This window comes from Anticarsia gemmatalis, chromosome Z (assembly GCF_050436995.1).
Source record: "Anticarsia gemmatalis isolate Benzon Research Colony breed Stoneville strain chromosome Z, ilAntGemm2 primary, whole genome shotgun sequence".
Lineage (NCBI taxonomy): Eukaryota > Metazoa > Arthropoda > Insecta > Lepidoptera > Erebidae > Anticarsia > Anticarsia gemmatalis.
In genome coordinates, this window is record NC_134776.1 from 16,210,715 (window position 1) to 16,229,111 (window position 18,397).

An 18,397-nucleotide genomic window follows, 5' to 3' on the forward strand; every position below is an offset into this window, starting at 1 on the left:
ATTGATTAACAAGGTAAACCATGTGAAATTGTAGTGCGTGAGCGTTACTCGGGATTGCTGAAATTGGTGGGGTTGGAACAGAATGGTGGTTAATTTGATAATATTATTTTAAAGACTCGGTACCTCGTGGTAGTGCGATGACCTCAGCAACCATAAGTACTTCAGTTTTATAAAATAAATTATAGACACTTATTTTTATCATATTTGTGCCTCTTATTGCCAATTTTGACAAAGTTTACACTGCACTTCGATAGATGGCGCTGTTTAACTTTCTTGAGCCGCACGGTCTGCCATCCGAGCTGGCTGAACAAGTAATAATCGACCGAAAACTATGTCCAACTGCCATGAAAAGTAGATTCGTGAAAAAACAAATTTCTATATAGATTATAATATATATACGTTGTTCTTAGGAAGACCTTTTCTTTGTTCCAGAAGCGAATGTGAATGTAATGCCTAGCAAGTGGTTCTTCGGAGGCGGGTCGGTTCGTCCACCGCCGCAGCGGCCGGTGCGAGGTCCCGCGATCCTGGCCACTTCTGACGGCGCTGTACCTCCCGTGCAAGTCATCACCCACAGCTACGGAGGCATCCCTCGGAAGAAAGGATTGGCGGTAAGTAGCCCGTGTTTGCGAAACATTGACGTATTTTTTTCTTGTGTTTAATATTTTTATCAGTGCAAAATTATTCAAGCCGCCTGAATAGTGAATACTCTTTGTTTTTTGATTTTCTATATTGTCAGAGACCAGAGGAAAGTTTTAACGCTATAACGACATTTCGCCAGGGATGGCCCGGGTGGTTGTAAACCGGCTCTGTATTGAAAACTGTTTCAACTATGATGTGAAAAGTTTAACATTATTTCCAATAAAAATACATATCTCAATTACTAAGCAGACTCGAGTTAGTAGTTCTATAGTACGTAGAAACAAGTCCTTTCATATGATAGGCGAACTTTAAATTCACCTCGTGTCACAAAGACGCTCGAACACATAACATAAACTACCTCGTTTTTCTCGAAAGTAATTTTTAACTGTCTCTTGCCAACACGAGCTCCTTTACATATCGCTCCTTCAATGCAAAAGGGCCACAACTCAAAAAAAAATGAAAATCGTTTTATTGCAAAAATGACACCTGAACCGACTATATTTTATAGTAAAAAAAAACCCCTATCATTTTTGCTTATTTTATGGCTGCACTGACTTACTGCCCTTTTTGCATTAGCTCACTTTGACAGGTAATGTCAGTGCAAAACAGCCACTTTGCGAGTTGCGCCCGGAGATTCAACGCAAATGCTCGTCAGTTGCATGAAAAAGTGCCACAATCCAAAATATGTCTGTGTTGGGTGCAAAATTTCAAGTTAATGTGATTATATTTTACAATACAAAACTGCCATATTTTGGAAAACGTCCTTTTTGCATTCTAACTATAGTATTTGTTACCATATTTCGTAATACAAAAGTGCCATATTTCTGAAAACGACCGTTTTGCATTCAAACACTAGTATTTGTTATTATATTTTGTAATATAACAGTAGCATATTTTGAAATACGTCCCTTTTGCATTAAATTATTGTGGAAATTAATAATCATTTTTAGCGTGCTAGAATGGGAAGGCCAGAAATATGACCGTTTGGTATGATAATAATTTTAGTTTTCGTTACAACTTTAAAAATAAAATAATACATTTTGATGCAGGCAAAGTAAAGAGGCACCCTTTCCTTTCAAATTCCTCTTTCAGGGGCTAGATCCGACCAGTCCTTTTCAAATGCGTCTAGATCATCCCGCCATCTCCATTTAAGTCTCCCGCGTCTGCTATGACCATCTTCTGGCATCCAGTTGGTAGATATGCGGGTCCACCTTTCCGAATGCATATGGATAATGTGGCCGGCTCAGTTCCATTTCAGCCAGGCGGTCTTCTCCCTTACATCGGCTATGCGAGTTTGGGAGCGCAGTATAGAATTTCGGACGTGATCTGTTCTTTTGATGCATAATATACTATGCTCCATCGCTCTCTGGCTCTTTCTGGTTTTCCGTAAGGGACCATGTTTGGGCAGCGTAGGTAAGGACGGGTAGTAGGTATAAACATGTCGACGAGCTTTCACTTCAGTGACAGTGGAAGGTTACCCTTCATTAGCTCTTTCCTGGACCAGGATCTCTTTCAGGCACTTGTGACACGTTTGTCCAACTCTTTGTCCCGTCGGTTGTTAAAAGAGGTTATCTGGCCCTAGCAAGTGTACTCGTCGACAGTCTATGACGTGCCCGTCTACCTCGACCCTACGTTTTGTGTTGTTGGTCATAACCTGTGTTTTTGTACGGTTCTTAATCAGTCCAATCTGAAGGTTTGCCGTGCTCAGATCTTTGAGCATTGATTCGAGTTCCGATGCCGAAAAAGAGAAGAGGACTATGTCATCTACAAAACAATGGTTTGTTAACTGTTTACCACTTACAACTATGCTTTTGATTGCCGTAACACCGCCAGGCTCCTGAAAATTTCTCTGAGGGTGCTGGTAAATAATTTGGGAGATAGCGGGTCTCCCTGTTTCACGCTTCTTTGGATTTGGAATGATATTGTTGTCTATTGCTTTGATGAGTTTGATGTATGAAGGTTCGATACTACATAGTATCTTTAAGTAGGACTTGGATGGAGTGATGATTCTATGGCGGAATGAGTAATGCTGTCAAAAGCTTTGGAATAATCCACGAATGCTCAATATAAAGGCTTATAAAACTCAAAAACCTTTTCTATTATCTTATTTCTTTAATACTCCTGCTGCACTCAGTCTACTCGTCACGTAACCCATTGATTGATGATGATGATTGATGTTTATTTTTACTAAATAATGAAAGTTACGCACAAAGTTGATCTCAATAATTTTACTTACTTAATAAAAAGTTAAGATTTTTTCATTTAGATTGTTTAATACAATGTTTTCCTGGTCTATTCAGTTATGGTTTTACTTAGTAATTATTATTAAACTTTTTGATACGGTTTTTTTACCAAAAAAGTACAATTAACCATTTTTATTTGTAAAACTGTGTTTAATTTTTGACATATTTCTCTTAATATTGGTTCAAATTTTGAATGCAAAAGGGACTTATATGCTTTTTTCTCTTAATAGGTAACAGCTATTACAAAGTTTATTTTGTAGAAAGATAGAGCTAAAAAATACGCATCTAATGATATATTAACATCTTATATTTAATAAATAAATATATGAAATGTTATAAAAAAACAGTTTCAAAAATTTGTTTTGGCTCTCCTGTAAAATTTATAGATTTCGATTTGTGGCCCTTTTGTATTCAAGGAGCGATATGCGGGAAAGGGACAAAACGTGACATAAACAAGTTTAAGGGCAAATATATTGCTTACACGTGGAGAGTACTAAGAGTCTCTTATGTCTTTCGAATTGTCGAAATTTTGGGTGGAACATTGACAATAATATCTTTAGAAAAGGTACTGGGAAACTATAAATATGACACGGTATCAAAAATATCTAATGTTATTGCTTTGTTTTAAGAGATTTTGGTCCTTATTATGTGTGGATCTTGACCATAGACCAACAGCTTGAATTTTAACGAAATTGCAACGGAAAAGCAGAGAAGACACTGATCTCAATCTTGACTATATTTATTATCTCATTAGAAAAACTCGGGAACATATTTTGTGAGCTTCTTACATGAACAGTCGTCAAATTATTCAACACTACGCCACACATTCAATGACTTATAATAGTAAAAGACTGGATGGAACATTATAGATTCAATTGTAATTTTTATTTAATCATGTTCTTAACAAAGTCTAACTACTTAAAATGTTTGCCACAAGCCCAAAGGTTTAACCTAATCCTTGTTTTACTCATTCCTGATTAGAAGGTATTATGTACTTAGTTGTAGTCGCTGTAGGTGACCTATACGAAGGATGTAGGTGATCGTAAATGTAATATTGTCTCACCTAGGGACGTAGCTTAACACCTTGTTAATTAATTGTAGCCCGACGTTGTTATAGCCTTTCTTAACTATCATGATAGTAGAATGAATGTTTATAAATAAGTTTTTATTAAGATACGTGTTTTTTTTATTATATTTGTACATAATTATAGGTAAGTATTTGTAATTAGCGTTAAATATACGGTTATTATATTATAATGTCTATGTCACATCACAACATTTAATAAATCACCTTTTCTGTCTGTATCAATTTCAGCAAATTCGTTTTGTTTTGGTCAATGAATAAGATTTGAACTTTAAAATACTACAGTTCATTGATTTTTTAATAATTTTAGTGAATATTTATCCGGCCAGTCAACGCAAACTGCAAGTACTTAGGCGACTTTATAGAATACTTTTCGATGTCTTACCAAATATGTATAATAAAAAGATTGATCTGTGATTATTGCGTCAAACAAATCTATTCTACCATTTACTGATTTCGGTAGGAATTGCTATCCGTGGATGGGTTTTTATGCTTGTATTTAGTAAGCAAATCATGGATAGATAATGCATTAAAAACGGGCGTAAGTCAAACTTATAAAAGGTATCGATTTGCCGAGTTTACATAATCCGAAAACATAAAATCTAGCATAGTTTAAAGGTTTTGGGCGTAGCAAAGTACATTGTTTCATGTACATAACGCCGTATTACACACGTATACATAATATAACGATTTACATAATAAATGAATGTGCTACGTTCGTGTAATGAAATAGAAAATAACGTATGGGCCATAAAACTGTTGTGGATTTTGTATAAAACTTCACAATTATGATCTATTGCCTCTGAAATATGTTTTTTTATAACGTAACATGGTTACTCATCCTTTTATGAATTATAATAATTGAAGAGGCTTTATGTGTACCTTAATTTAAGTATAGATAAGCATTTTTAGAGTTCCTTTAATAAAAGCAACGTTTGATGTACTCTTATGGCAACGATATGTACCAAAAAGCAAAAATAATCATCCGATCTCAATTCTCATTGTTTAGTCTTTTTATCTTATTGAAACAATACGACGGGTACGGGCCCTACTAGACCCCAACTATGTGGATATATTATTTGTAAATCAATTTGTAAGTTATCTTAACACCACCAAAACTAGCTATTAAAATAATTAGTACCTTAAAATTTTACGATTTGTCACTGCAAACACAAAACCCAAGAAACGTCCAACCACGGAACATATAGAAAATAATACCTGTTGTTTGTCTTGCAAGCGTTTACTTGTACTTAGTAACAGATTATCTAGCTACAAGATAATATTAATACGACGAAAACATCAAATAGTTATTCACTTATACCGTATTTAGCGTTAAAAGCTCCCTTTATTGGTTTAACCTTCATAACTTTGATATAGAGTGTATCAATTTCGTACGTGTATCATGTTTTTTGTTTTAGCTAACTAATGTTATAAATGATGTATCACAAAATACGAAAAGATGCTTAAATGAAATCCTAATTTTATTTTAAATACTTTGTTAGATAGTTGTTTGTTTATCGTATGGTAAAGTCTATGTTGTTTACGCCCGATGGCCTGTGAAATAATCTAACTATATCTTTTTCATACCTGACATTAACTTCAGAAATGTGCTCGAAGTACATCAAAATACCACCTGTGGAATTTCTGCGACAATAGCTCAAAAACTACTTACTTTATCTTAAAAGTGACTGGATTAAAACGATGAGGAAATTCTAAAGGCGACAGCGAATTCCTTGCCTAAATTAATTTGAATGTCCCCTTTTGTGAATTTACGTCCTACGTCTAAACGTACTATAGATACATAGTTTCTGAAAGCTAATAACTTTAGTAATCTTAAACTATGAAGTGGACAAAATGGCAGAGCATTATAGAATGAGAAGTATTTTTAAATTGCTCATGAAGTTGTACATTTTCGTAAAGCAGATAATTTTCGTCACCTTCTAGATGGCAATCAATAAAAGTGGTTAAAATCTTACTTGCAACAATTTGCCGGCTGTATAAAACGAATGTTACGGAACAAAAAGTCGTTTCTCATCGACTACTTACTTCCATTCTTTAAAGCGAAGAAATCTTTAGCTTTCTGCTGCTTTCATGCACTTTCATCCATCTTTTTGCTTTTCAGCAGAGTAACGGAATACTAAACTCAGTTTCTGATTCTTTCACGCTAATATACGCTGTATTGTTCTTGTTTTTCAAGGCTTTTCAGGTTTTACGATGTTTTTCAGTAACATTTTTGTCTACAATGCCCACGAGGACCTTTATACTAATTAACGCCCTCCCTTTACGTGATATGTGTGTTGTTACAGCTGTTTTATTTCGTGTGTTGTTTGGACATTGAATACTAATTTTTATAGGCACAAGTAAAGCAAATCTTTAAGCAGAGTTAATTCTCTTAAGGTAAAGTCGCTCGTGCAGTGACCATTAGCGTATACGTATAATAATTTAAGTAAATAAGTTATTGCTTTTTTTTAATCTATACTAATATTATAAAGCTGAAGAGTTTGTTTGTTTGTTTGTTTGTTTGTTTGAACGCGCTAATCTCAGGAACTACGAGTCCGATTTGAAAAATTCTTTCAGTGTTAGATAGCCTATTTATCGAGGAAGGCTATAGGCTATATAACATCACGCTACGGTCATTAGGAGCGGAGTAGCAACGAAAAATGTTACGAAAACGGGGAAAATTTTGACCCATTCTCTTAGGTGACGCAAGCGAAGTTGCGCGGGTCAGCTAGTTCTGAAATAAATCGGGGAGTTCCCTGTTTACAGCAATGCAATGTTGCAGTTGCAGAGTCTATCTAATCATTGCTCAAATACGCAGTCTAGAGATAAATATTTTCTTCCAATTTGCGGGGAAATTTTGATGTATGTAATAATCCGTGACCTCGTGTAGTGTTATTGTCCTCGGGGAGGGAAAATAATATGTTTGAAAATTTATTACGACGTATTCGCTGGAGAGTTTCATTTCAGCTCTAGTTAATTATAAAACTTTTATTATTATAGTTGAAAGTGTATAGATACGTGGACGACTGATTTATTCTAAACCTATTTGTTCTGACCGAGTGAAAATAATAATTCAAAGCAAGACTGTTTGGGAATAAAGAGACTTAATTTAAAATAAATGTGCATAGTGATACATTATTTACGAATATCCGTGCGCGTTGGAGAACATATTTTATTATATTTAGACGAGTGTCACAGAGAGGTATTGCCAATAAATAAAACGAAAATATTACGACTTACGTGTAACTCAAGCTTTTTTAAGGATTCAATAACTTTAATCAAAAGATTGACGGTGAAAAGAATAGTGAGTATTTCGTATTTCTCTCGTTTGATGAATTCCCTTGAGATAAATTATAGCGCTTCCACGTGTGTTCTTAATATCTTTATTTCATAGCCTTCCAGTGGTTCATAAAGCAGTCATTATGCAAACGCCTCGATACCGCGTAACCTTAACCCTCGGCTCTTCTCTTAGAAGAATAATAAAAAGCAACGCAGAGTAAGGTTTCAAACAAGTTCTGTTCGAAAGTATAATAAAAAATGTCACCCTTTGTACATTTAATTGCGAGTGCAGGAACAATGCGACTTGTGGAGCCACGAGGTCTGAAAGGAAAACTTAGAAAAATGTTTTAAGAAGTTAGTTTCCACATGGCGTGTGAATTAGAAAGTTTTCAAAGTGGATGTTTTGTCAGAACACGCGTACATATTGCTTGAAATGTTATAATTGTCTAGTTAATACGATTTTGTATTTGTTGTTCAACCGTTTGGGTGGATAAAGTAACGTAAATGTTCGTACACTTCTTTTTTGTTTGAGCCTTAAAATATCTACCATAATGTTTGTTATTTTAATTTGTTATAATAATTTCTGCTGAAATAGTAAGTTATTGGAGACCTAGATTCTTATACTGTTCAATGAATCTACGTTTAAGATCTGATTTAAGATGAAATAAATTTAATGGTAAAATAAGTACGATACGATACGATGGGCTGGATTACTACTTAAGTCAAAAGGGAAAGAAAGTTATTTGAGATCTATGACTATAATTACATATAGGCATAGTTTCAAAATAACAGGACGTACCCTCAAATGGTGTTCGACACTACTCAACCAGTCCATAAACATGAGACATAACAGATTATTATTGACACTATCGAGCTTATCACATTTTATCGGACACGACTTTTGTCGAGTTTCAGGCTAAAACAGTGAGCAATCTATGCAGTTGAAACATTTCTCGTGGCGAAAAGCAGACACCATTCACGTTAACTAACTTAAAAAGTATACAAAACATCAAAATTCTGCTTTTAAAAGGTATCGGAAATGAATAGCGATAAAGCATAAGCAGACAGATGGACCATTTAATTGCCTACGAGCGCTCCGGGAGATTTTATGTGCTATAAACTTTCATCTCCTTAGTTACTTAAGGGTATATACAATAGTCATTAACTGAATAGTTTTTTGAACTCTAAAGCAAGCGCTTGAAAGCATTATCACATGATATGAACTACTACCTACGTCTGAAAATGATGTAATTGTACCTTTTGTTTTCAGGAGTGGGTGTGGACTCTTACAGGCCAGAATCGTAACCGAGAGAAGGTGCCGGATCCAGGAGGAGAGTTGCAGATCATGTTGCCGGCGCAGCCTGACCGCAACAACTCGGGAGACGTGTGCCTGCTTGCTGAAAGCCCCTTCAGGATCCTGAGGGTAAGTGCTTTTCAAAAATACCCTAAAAATCTACATTTTTGAATTAGTCATTTTTATTTACTAGGCAGTTGAACGCAGAATCTCGAATTGATACTGTTATCGTGACGGTGAAGTATTTTTATATGCATAGAATTGAACAGCGCCTCTATCGTATGCTAATAGAACTAATTCGTTCAAGTGACTTCAAAAGTCTAACACCCGATAAACTGTGTCAAACACCCGATAAGATAGTATCGAAAATTCGGGATCCCAATACAGAGTAATAGCAATATCACAGCAAAATAAAAATAAGCGTTGACAGTAGAACAATACGTATACATTATTCCTAGTACCAGTCAATTTACTGTTAGTATCAACACCGAGGTGTTTCTGGTGTTGTAAATCATGGTGTAATTGACATTTCACTCGCGTAGGCAGCAGTCTAGCGTCGGACTCAGCAATGAGCCATACACAATCTCATTGATGATATCATTGTACTCGTTAATAGGTCTCGCCGCAAACCTCAGTACTTTTACCACCATATTCTAATGGAGTATTAACCACTCTAGATAACATATCAATGTCATTCCACTAAAATGCACTCGGCAGAGATTATACCGTGATCGATACGCTCTATTTATTAGTGATGTTGTTTTGGTTTTCTATCGGGGACATTAAAGAGCTTTGAACTTTGGGAATCTTCTGTTTTGACAAGGGTCAATGCACGCTGATTCTGAAAACATCCAAATTCTACAAACTTTTATTAAGTGTAGTTCAAATCATGTTAATGCTATCGGACATTGTTCTCCCAATAAGTGGAACAAACAAGCACGACAATGTAACTTTGTTGTTGAATCAGGTTGCAAAAGATACCTGACTGAATAATAATATAGTATCTTCTTTAACTTTCGAGTAGCAGACAAACAAACATGACGTAACTAAAGTTTTATTAAAACTAGAACTTCAGTACTTTTCCAATTAGAATTGTTTCACAATGATTACATGATTTATAACTTTATTATCGTATATTTTATATTACAAGTGGTTTTGTAACATTGAAATCGTTATCTTTGCCATATTTATGAGCTTTTTATTCTTTTATTTAGAAGGAAAAGTCCAAACAGTATATGACTATAGTTTCCGGGTTATAATAAAGCTATGTAAAATCATGTCACCTCCGGACGTCATAAAGACGAGCCGATATTAATATTGGGGAACATATTATTGTAAAACAAAGTTGTATAATCTTAATATTTGGAACGTTATGCTCTACAAAATATCTCATTTTTTGTTAGGGATAGGGACCTTTATGATGGTGTGGGTCCACCGACATATATAAAAATAGTTCTTGGATTTTTCAAGGGTAGATAGTTTCGTTTACGTTTCAAGTAAAGAGGTATTTTTGGTGAAAACGGTTGGGCTGAGGCTGGCACTATTCAAATGGACCTGCCCGTTTAAGCACGTAGTACGTGACTGTTACGATTTTAGTGTTATTATCGTTTCTTTACTCGACATTCAGGGGCTAAAGATGTTATTTTTATATAAAGGAAGTGATTTTCTTGACGTTTTTCAGCGCTGCGTTACCGAAGATTTATGAACCTATAGTTTCCTCGTAATATTAAGTCGTTGTCAAAGCTACAGTCCATCTGTACCATCGTGTGTCCATTAATACTCTCATACATTTTCACTGTATTATTTAGAGCATCAAAATCCGTAGTAACAAACATTTAACGTATAAGTTACGTTAGTACCAAAAATAAAAAACAATGGCGTAATTATTGTATTCTTTTTAAAGTTGAATATATTCCATTTGTCGCAAAAAACAACTGTGTTTATTTTCCTGTCGGTAGTTGATTTTCAGGTGATACGTAACAAAACCTATCATCTAATGCGTTCAATTAAACTATAAAAAGTGCCGAGCTTCTACGTAAACTAATAAGCTGAAGTGAGGCTTTCGCACCTCGTTACTTAAACAAGTTGTAAAAACGGGAGACACCACATTATGGACATTAAGCGAATACAATAAGCGATTTGAAAAAAATATTATTGACATTTCTTATTATTATAGTCTGATATTATTGCTATTACCAGATTATGCGAGTTAAGCAACTTGTAGCATGGTCTGTCTTTAGATCGGTGGTCACGTCGTGTATTTTGTAAATTAGATCACTTATGACTTACTAACAAAATAATATCATTGAGATTTCTTATTTTTTAAGTCTGATAATTATACATAGCTACTATTAGCTACCACCAGAAAACGCGTGTTGAGCAACCTTAACCAAGGCCAGTCTTTAGATTAGCGGTCTTGCTGTATTTTAATATTCGATCATTTATGTGTTACTAACGATAACTACCGGAAAAGTACAGCAAGTGGTATATGACAAATAATATGAATGAAATTGGGTTGAAATTATTATTGTTGAAGATATTACTCCAGGCAACATTGAATAAACTTATTTACATTTGTGTGGGTGTATTCAATTTCCTACACAACATCAAAAGTAACTATGGAGAAATTATATGTACATTATTAGAGTTTTATTGCTTCATACATGTTACAATTGAGACTCACCTGCTTTTTGAATTACAATGAGAAAATTTGCCAAAGGAAAAAACGGTTTGATGAATGTTTTGTTTTTGTAGATGCAATATATTCCATTACATTATTTTACCAGAACATTAATGATCCATATTTTTCCTATTTACCGAAGGGTATCGTGTTAATACCCAAGTAACTGGGTTGTGGAGGTCAGATAGGCAGTCGCTCCATGTAAAACACTGGTATCCAGCTGCATCCGGTGAGGCTGGAAGCCGACTCCAACATAGTTTGGAACAAAGGCTAAGCGAATATATATATTTTTTTTTCCTATTTAGGTATTGGTTTCTGGTTCTTTAAAAAAATACAAACACACTATTAATTGTTTGTTTAAAAGTTTCATTCACACATAGTATTTCGTGAAAGGTTTTATTCGTGGTTTGACGCACCAAGAAATAATCCTATCAAACAGAATTAACTCAGGTCCTGTGGAATGATTGTTCAGAAATCTGGGCATACCTACTTCTAGCATAAAAATTTAATTACATTGTTTTCTTTGAACATTTGTTATTTCACCGCTTCAAAGTAACACGTAAAAAAGGTAACAGGATTTGACCGATTTTTTTCAATAAACTCGCTTCCGCTTGTCTACAAAATCGCTACAGCTCACGTAACAAAGCCGTGCCCTCAATGATAGTGTCCGCTGCGATAATCGTCGAACTCGTTACCTGTTAATGGCAGATCGTTGTATCTCGATTAGGTAAGATAAACACGGTCCGTGTAATCTCCATATCGTCATTGCTAATGTGTCAATGAAAGTGGTAGGATGTAAAGAAGATGTGGCTTTTTCGTCGCGCGAACACGGAACCGATTATACCGGTGACGCCTACCAAGTTGTACGCGGTGAGTGACTTTTAACTTTACAATTGATTAACTTATTGCGTATGGTATCTGCATGCACCGTCCTTATGCATCAAGTTCTCTCATCCAGTTAGCTTGGAGTTAATTGATCAAGAACTTTAACCTCACGGTTCGCCCTGGGCAACAGCCCAACTTTTTCTCGTGAATATCAATGTTACTCCCTTCGATGTAACCACAGACTTTTAAGGCTTTTAATGCTCATAACATTTATATGAACAACTTACGACGACATCTACGATTGTTTATAAGCCATTTATTCGCATATTATAAATATTTTGTCCAACATTCCTACTTGCATTGCACCGTCAATTTTAAAACTTATTTCTAACTAGCCGATTAATAAGCCTTGTTTTCATAAGCTTATTCAACGCTTAACATAAACTGTCTTTAAACGAGTGACATCAGACATGTATTTTATGTTATTATGTGCTTGTTAATACATTTCGGAAGTTAAATACATAATTATCACGGTAACTAATTCATGATTGTTACACTGTACTTAAAGCTTAGATGAGCAAACACGTTTCTTCCCACGATAGCAACCTTGTGGAAAAAAACACCGTATGAAAGAACCTATTATATGTATACATCCACATGTGTGCGAAAGGATCGCTAAATACATTTCAATGATTAAGTAACAAACATCAAAACATCTAATAGTATGTCTTGCTTATATATTTCTTCATTCATATAAACTTAATATCGCACCTGTTATAAACAAAGGTGAAGCCAGAGGTGCCTCAAATATGTCCACGTTTTGCCATTAACAATGTTTGTCCATTGTTCCTAATAGTTACTAGTAAATATATTATAGTTCTACAAGCTAACGTAATTACAAGTAACTTTATTTTCGAAACACATAAATCTATAACAATCTGAAAACTATGTGCATGCTAAGGCTCTCTATTTACTTGGACTATAATACTAAATAGAAAAGTGGCAATAGTAGACTTTTTCTTTCTTTTTTTTACAACTCCCGCACTAAGAATTGCTCTTGTGTCGCGGGGACTTTTACAAACATACAAACAACGGACACAAAGCACAACCAGACCCGAAACAATTATTTGTGGATCGCACAAATAATTGTCCCGTGTGGGAATCGAACCCACGACCTCCCGTTGCAGTGGTATCGGCGTAGCGACCTAAACCACTGCGCCACGGAGGCAGTCGACTGAAAATGATCTTTCAAAATGTATATGTATTTACTAGAAACCATTCAAGGCTAGGTTCTATTCATAGTTATATGTTCATTCTGAACCTTATGTTTACGAGTACCTATCTGAACAAACAGACCAACCTCTGATAGGAAAGTTTACTGCTCTAAAGTCGTAAACCTATTTCTAACACAAGTACTAATTATGTTGAAAGGAATCAAGCGCGCTTTTAATTGATTTAGTAATATTGGTGAGAACCACGTCCACATAGCCACTTTCTCACCTTCGTATGTCTAACCCAGTGCTACGGTTAGGGCGTGTTAAGCCATTTCGAAGATAAGCCCTTTGTCCTATCTTCAAACTCTTTTTAGCTTCCGCGCGTAGGTATTGTGCTTGTCCAATATTTTTCAGTCAATTTTGAAACGAAACCTTTCCCGAGGCAAGTGTTTAGACAAACCTCAACATTTCCGTACTTCAAAGAAACAACTATAAAGAAGATTTGCTCTAAATAAGTATTTTTATAGTCAGACTCTTGTAAATAGGTAATAAGTATCTGCCTGGTTAAAAAATGGACAAAACAACATTATTTCGGGAACTAAACTACCGAGAACATACTAAAAAAAGTTTTGTAACAAAAGCGGTTTATATGGTAATGGGGGTAATGGTATCACACATCGTAAACTGTATCGAAAACAAACACGGATACCGTTGACCTTTTACCCTGAACATTTACAAATATCCATAATATACTACGTAAACTTCATAGGAATCATATTGCGAATTTTTCTTTGTTTAGTAGATAGATTGCTACATACCCACCAACCTAGGTTGTTAGATGCACCTTTTCACGAATTCATATATTCGCGTTAGCCCGTGGATGATGAATGACCACAGTGAAATTTTTTTTGATTCGTTGACAGTTAGTTAATACGATATTGGGTCCTGTAACCAGTAGCTCAATTCTCTACAACTATCGACTCCCGACAACCGAACTGTCATCGAGAAATTTTGTATGAAAATCGGATCAGCGCCTCTGACGGGTGTCGTAGGAAACCTTTTGGCAGTACATTCTAAATGTCAAAATTTCGATAGCTAGCCGGTTGCGCTGATCAGATTTTCATGCAAAATTTCTCGATGACAGTTCGGTTGTCGGTAGTCGATAGTAGTAGAGAATCGAGCTACAGTGCGAAAATATCACACCTTTGAAACGTATTATTATTAATTCTACTTTAATTATATATAAAAGTAAAGCAGTTTAAAAAAAATGTTTCTATCATACCTTTTCGGCAAATAAATTTAGATTATTGTTGAAACCGTAGGCGTAGTAAATAGTGATAATTAAACTGTCACGTTTCCGAACGCAGCGATGCTAACGTCAAAGTGACAACAACAACATTTTAGAACATAAATACAAACGAATGTAACTTAAAAACCACGTAAAAGTATGTAATTTAAAAGGATTTTAAATGGATAATTGTATGAATACATTCTTAATGTAAAGAGATCCTCGAATAAACTTAATCAATTTAAACAATAGTTGTTATGTGGTTTAGAAATAGCGTGAATATTTTCTCGAGCTTAGCAACGATTTTAGCTACAATTAAAGATAACAGTATTAAAATGACTGCTTCTTTAGGCGACTTTTAACTAGGTTTAAACGACCATAAACATTTATATTTCGATGGAAAGGCAGTGATAAAGTTCCCTTAAAATTAGGTTTCGTCGCACACAATGTGTGGTAAACAATTTATTGGCTAATAAGTTCACAAAATGATGCCACAGAGAGTTCTCCTTAATATTTATATATATAAATGTTGCATTCCTCGAAGACGCATGCACCAATCTCCTCTATTAAATTGTTGGACTTTACAAACTTGCGACTCTGAATGTGTTTCTCTGTTCCCAGCATATTTTAAGCATTTTGATAACTCGATGTACAGTCAACCTGGGTAATTTTGAATCATTTAGGTAACATTGACAGTGGGAATTTGAACTAGTTTCGATTATTTATTCATATGAAACGAACACAAAGTTTGCAAAACTAAAATAAACCTTTATCAATTGTGTTGGTTACTGTTACCCAAATTATTCAAAGTTACCCAGATTGACCTTACTAGACCTAGTTATAGTTATTATTACGTTTAAGATAGCCTTCTCGGCCATACAAAAATATATTGATATTGGTGTGCCGCTCTACCAAATATATAAAATTACCGACGAGTACAACCGGTCGCTGGTTTATAAAGGGGTGCCGGAGAATCTTAATAGCGAGTTTTAATTCGATGCCTATGCCACCTATTGAGTTGTGTTTCAAGTCTCCGATCTATAGTAAATGATAAGATTAACTTTTAAGTTCCTTCAGTGGCCACGACTCTGAGGAAAGAAATAAATGTCTTTGAGCTTCAGAAGCTTCATTGATACGACTGTTGTTATAATATGACATAAGTTCTATTGCTAGAAAACTTTATTCGACGGCTTCTAAATTAAAATTATATCAAATAAGGGAAATCTACAAAAAGTCATTTTCGATATACGTCTCATCTGCTAACGATCTGAATTAGTAGCATTAATTTGATAGGTGGGGAAGTTGGATGAAGTAGTTACCTGATTTTTAATTCCATCAATATTTTTTCGTAATATAAAAAAAATATCCGCGACGTCCTGTGCAATATTTACCCCCTATCTCGATAGATGGTACTGTACCGGTTTTGTAAATCGCGCTATTAAGATTCTCCGAGCGGCACTATATAAACCCCTGGCCAGTGTTGTACATTCAGTATTCTTGGATTGTTAGCGTCATAACTAACTTCCATACTTTGTTTCGTTTGAGATGTATTATTTTTTGGTATGGTAAATTCATTGTTATCAATGAACACCATCATCTACACTTATCATACGTTTAGTGCTCTCTATATGCGCTGCTAGCGTTACAGTTACATGCTCTAAAAGGTTTTTATTATGCGATGCAATAACTGCACTGCAATAATATTTTAGCTTCGCGATAATGTAGAGCGGTCATTTAAGTGACCGCTGATTATTATTATTTATATGTTACTATACCAATATAATAACTTTACTTGCTTACAAGAGTCAAACATTGTTCTGGTTGAGAAAAAAATATCGTTAAATTGTTAAAAGTGGCGTTTTCTCGTGACATGTATGATTACATTTCGTACTTATTGTAATTAAAAAAACCGTCCCGGAGACACTATTATGATACGTATATTTTCTAGCACTGATCAGTGTTTCAGCACACTAATATCGAAGATAAAACAAATTCTGTGATAACTGAAATTTATAATTACGTTTCAACAAGTTATTTGCTCGTAGCTTTAACCTAGAGCTAATCTTAACATGGCGTAACGGACTAAAATGTTATTGTAAGGGTTTAAAATAACTGAAACTACAGTTAAAAGGTTTAATAGTTGCAACTTCATTAAATAAAATAAGTTACTATGAGTAGTATGTTGAGAAAGCTTCCCTTTCATTGAACTAGTCTATCGTGGATCTACAACTGATGAAGGACAGCCGGTCATTCAGCTAACAATATATTATAAAAACTAATTAAACCACAAATAACATCTCGTTTATAACCATCAGCGTAGTGACATTGCTGATTTTTGTGTTCTTAGTAACGGAAAAGTAATTATTGGACGTTAAGAAATAAATCAAATTATTTATATCATAAGAATGATGATGATTTTAATTTCATATTCCAATGTGTATGACTTTTATAAGAGCGTCCACACGGAGCATTTCTGTTGTCTCCTACACTATGATTCTTATTCATCAATCTGCACTCATTTACTCTTTTTACATAACCATCTTAACATAATATATTGTAATTCAAACTTTACAAACGTACGCAATCATTATAAAATGGCAGTCATCATTATTCGTGATTACCTACTTACAATACACTAAATATTGGGCTTAAGCTTTTATAAATGAAACGGTCTTTTATAAATAAATCGGTCTAAAAATTAAATATACACTGTTTGTTATATGGCAATAGTACACAGTTTTAAATTCAAATTAAAAGATTGTTGTCAAAAACTTGTTTTAAAAAAAAAGGTGTTTTCATTCAGTGTGCACAATGCAGATGTTTTGTGAAGCAGACAAATGGTCCGCGAAACTGAATCCGGTGAATTAAACCAGACGATTACAGTATTATTAGCATTATTATACCAGTCTTTCCCTGTCTGTTAATTTGCGATGATATTCTATTGAAGTTAATGGAATTTCGAAACCGGTTTAATGGAAGGAGACTGGTTAAGTAAAGATTCCCTTATTTCACTCTCTCCCACGCTAGCTAGCTCTCACCCACGACTACGCCCGAGTCACAGACAAAATAATATTCTTAAGGGCTTTGTAATGTTTTGGTACTAGATACTACCCGCTTTTCGGCAAGAATACATTTTACGGGGTAAAAAATATAACTATGTTATAAACTATATGTGCCCATAATGCTATCAAAATCTGCTTAGTAATTTTTAATGATTGAATACAACTCGTATAAAAGTTTGTAACAGAGTTTAGTAATTAGTTCAACTTAGCGCCAATAGATGGCATTAAACCACATTCATGTTTTCTTAGCACTTGCTACGAGTTAACTGCTTGCTACGATAATTGCGCTCTTGCTCTTTATTCTTTATCTAAGATCTAAGATTCGATAAATTGTGCCTGTCGCGTTATTGTCATATAACCCAAAACTACAGCTTAATCTACTAAATTTGATTGATATAGGATGGCCAAGAAATTGGCCGAACTTACCAAAATCAATCATTCAACGTTTTAAGTTATTATTTGGCGAAATATTTGTTGTGGCTAGGTAATAAAAATGGCAAAAGAAAACGAATCCTAGCGGTACATGACTGTACAAGAGTATTGTGGCTTGAAAGATTGTAAAACAGCCAATCAACACAGTCACTTTAACCCACTCTTAAACCCAGAAACTTTAGATAATTTCATATTTAAAGTACCATTTGTTTGTTAATGCAGTTCATACAAAAAAAAACACGTCGAAATATTTACCTCGTTACTCGATAGATGGCAGGATTGCATTTTTACGGTTTTCTAGATCGCGCTATTAAGTTTCGCTCGGCACCCCTATATAAACCCCCTGTCAGCAATGCA

The 18,397-nt window shown here is 34.7% G+C and overlaps 1 protein-coding gene across 1 annotated transcript in view; it reads left to right on the top strand.

The window, feature by feature from the left end:
- Positions 1-481: 481 nt before the first annotated feature.
- Positions 482-18,397, top strand: part of TrpA1 (Transient receptor potential cation channel A1) — an 86,866-nt gene continuing 68,950 nt past the window's right edge. The window contains exons 1-2 of the mRNA XM_076135043.1: positions 482-608; positions 8,516-8,668. Of these exons, the coding sequence (XP_075991158.1) occupies positions 8,591-8,668 (78 nt within the window). The 5' untranslated portion in view covers positions 482-608; positions 8,516-8,590. The remainder of the gene's footprint in view (positions 609-8,515; positions 8,669-18,397) is intronic.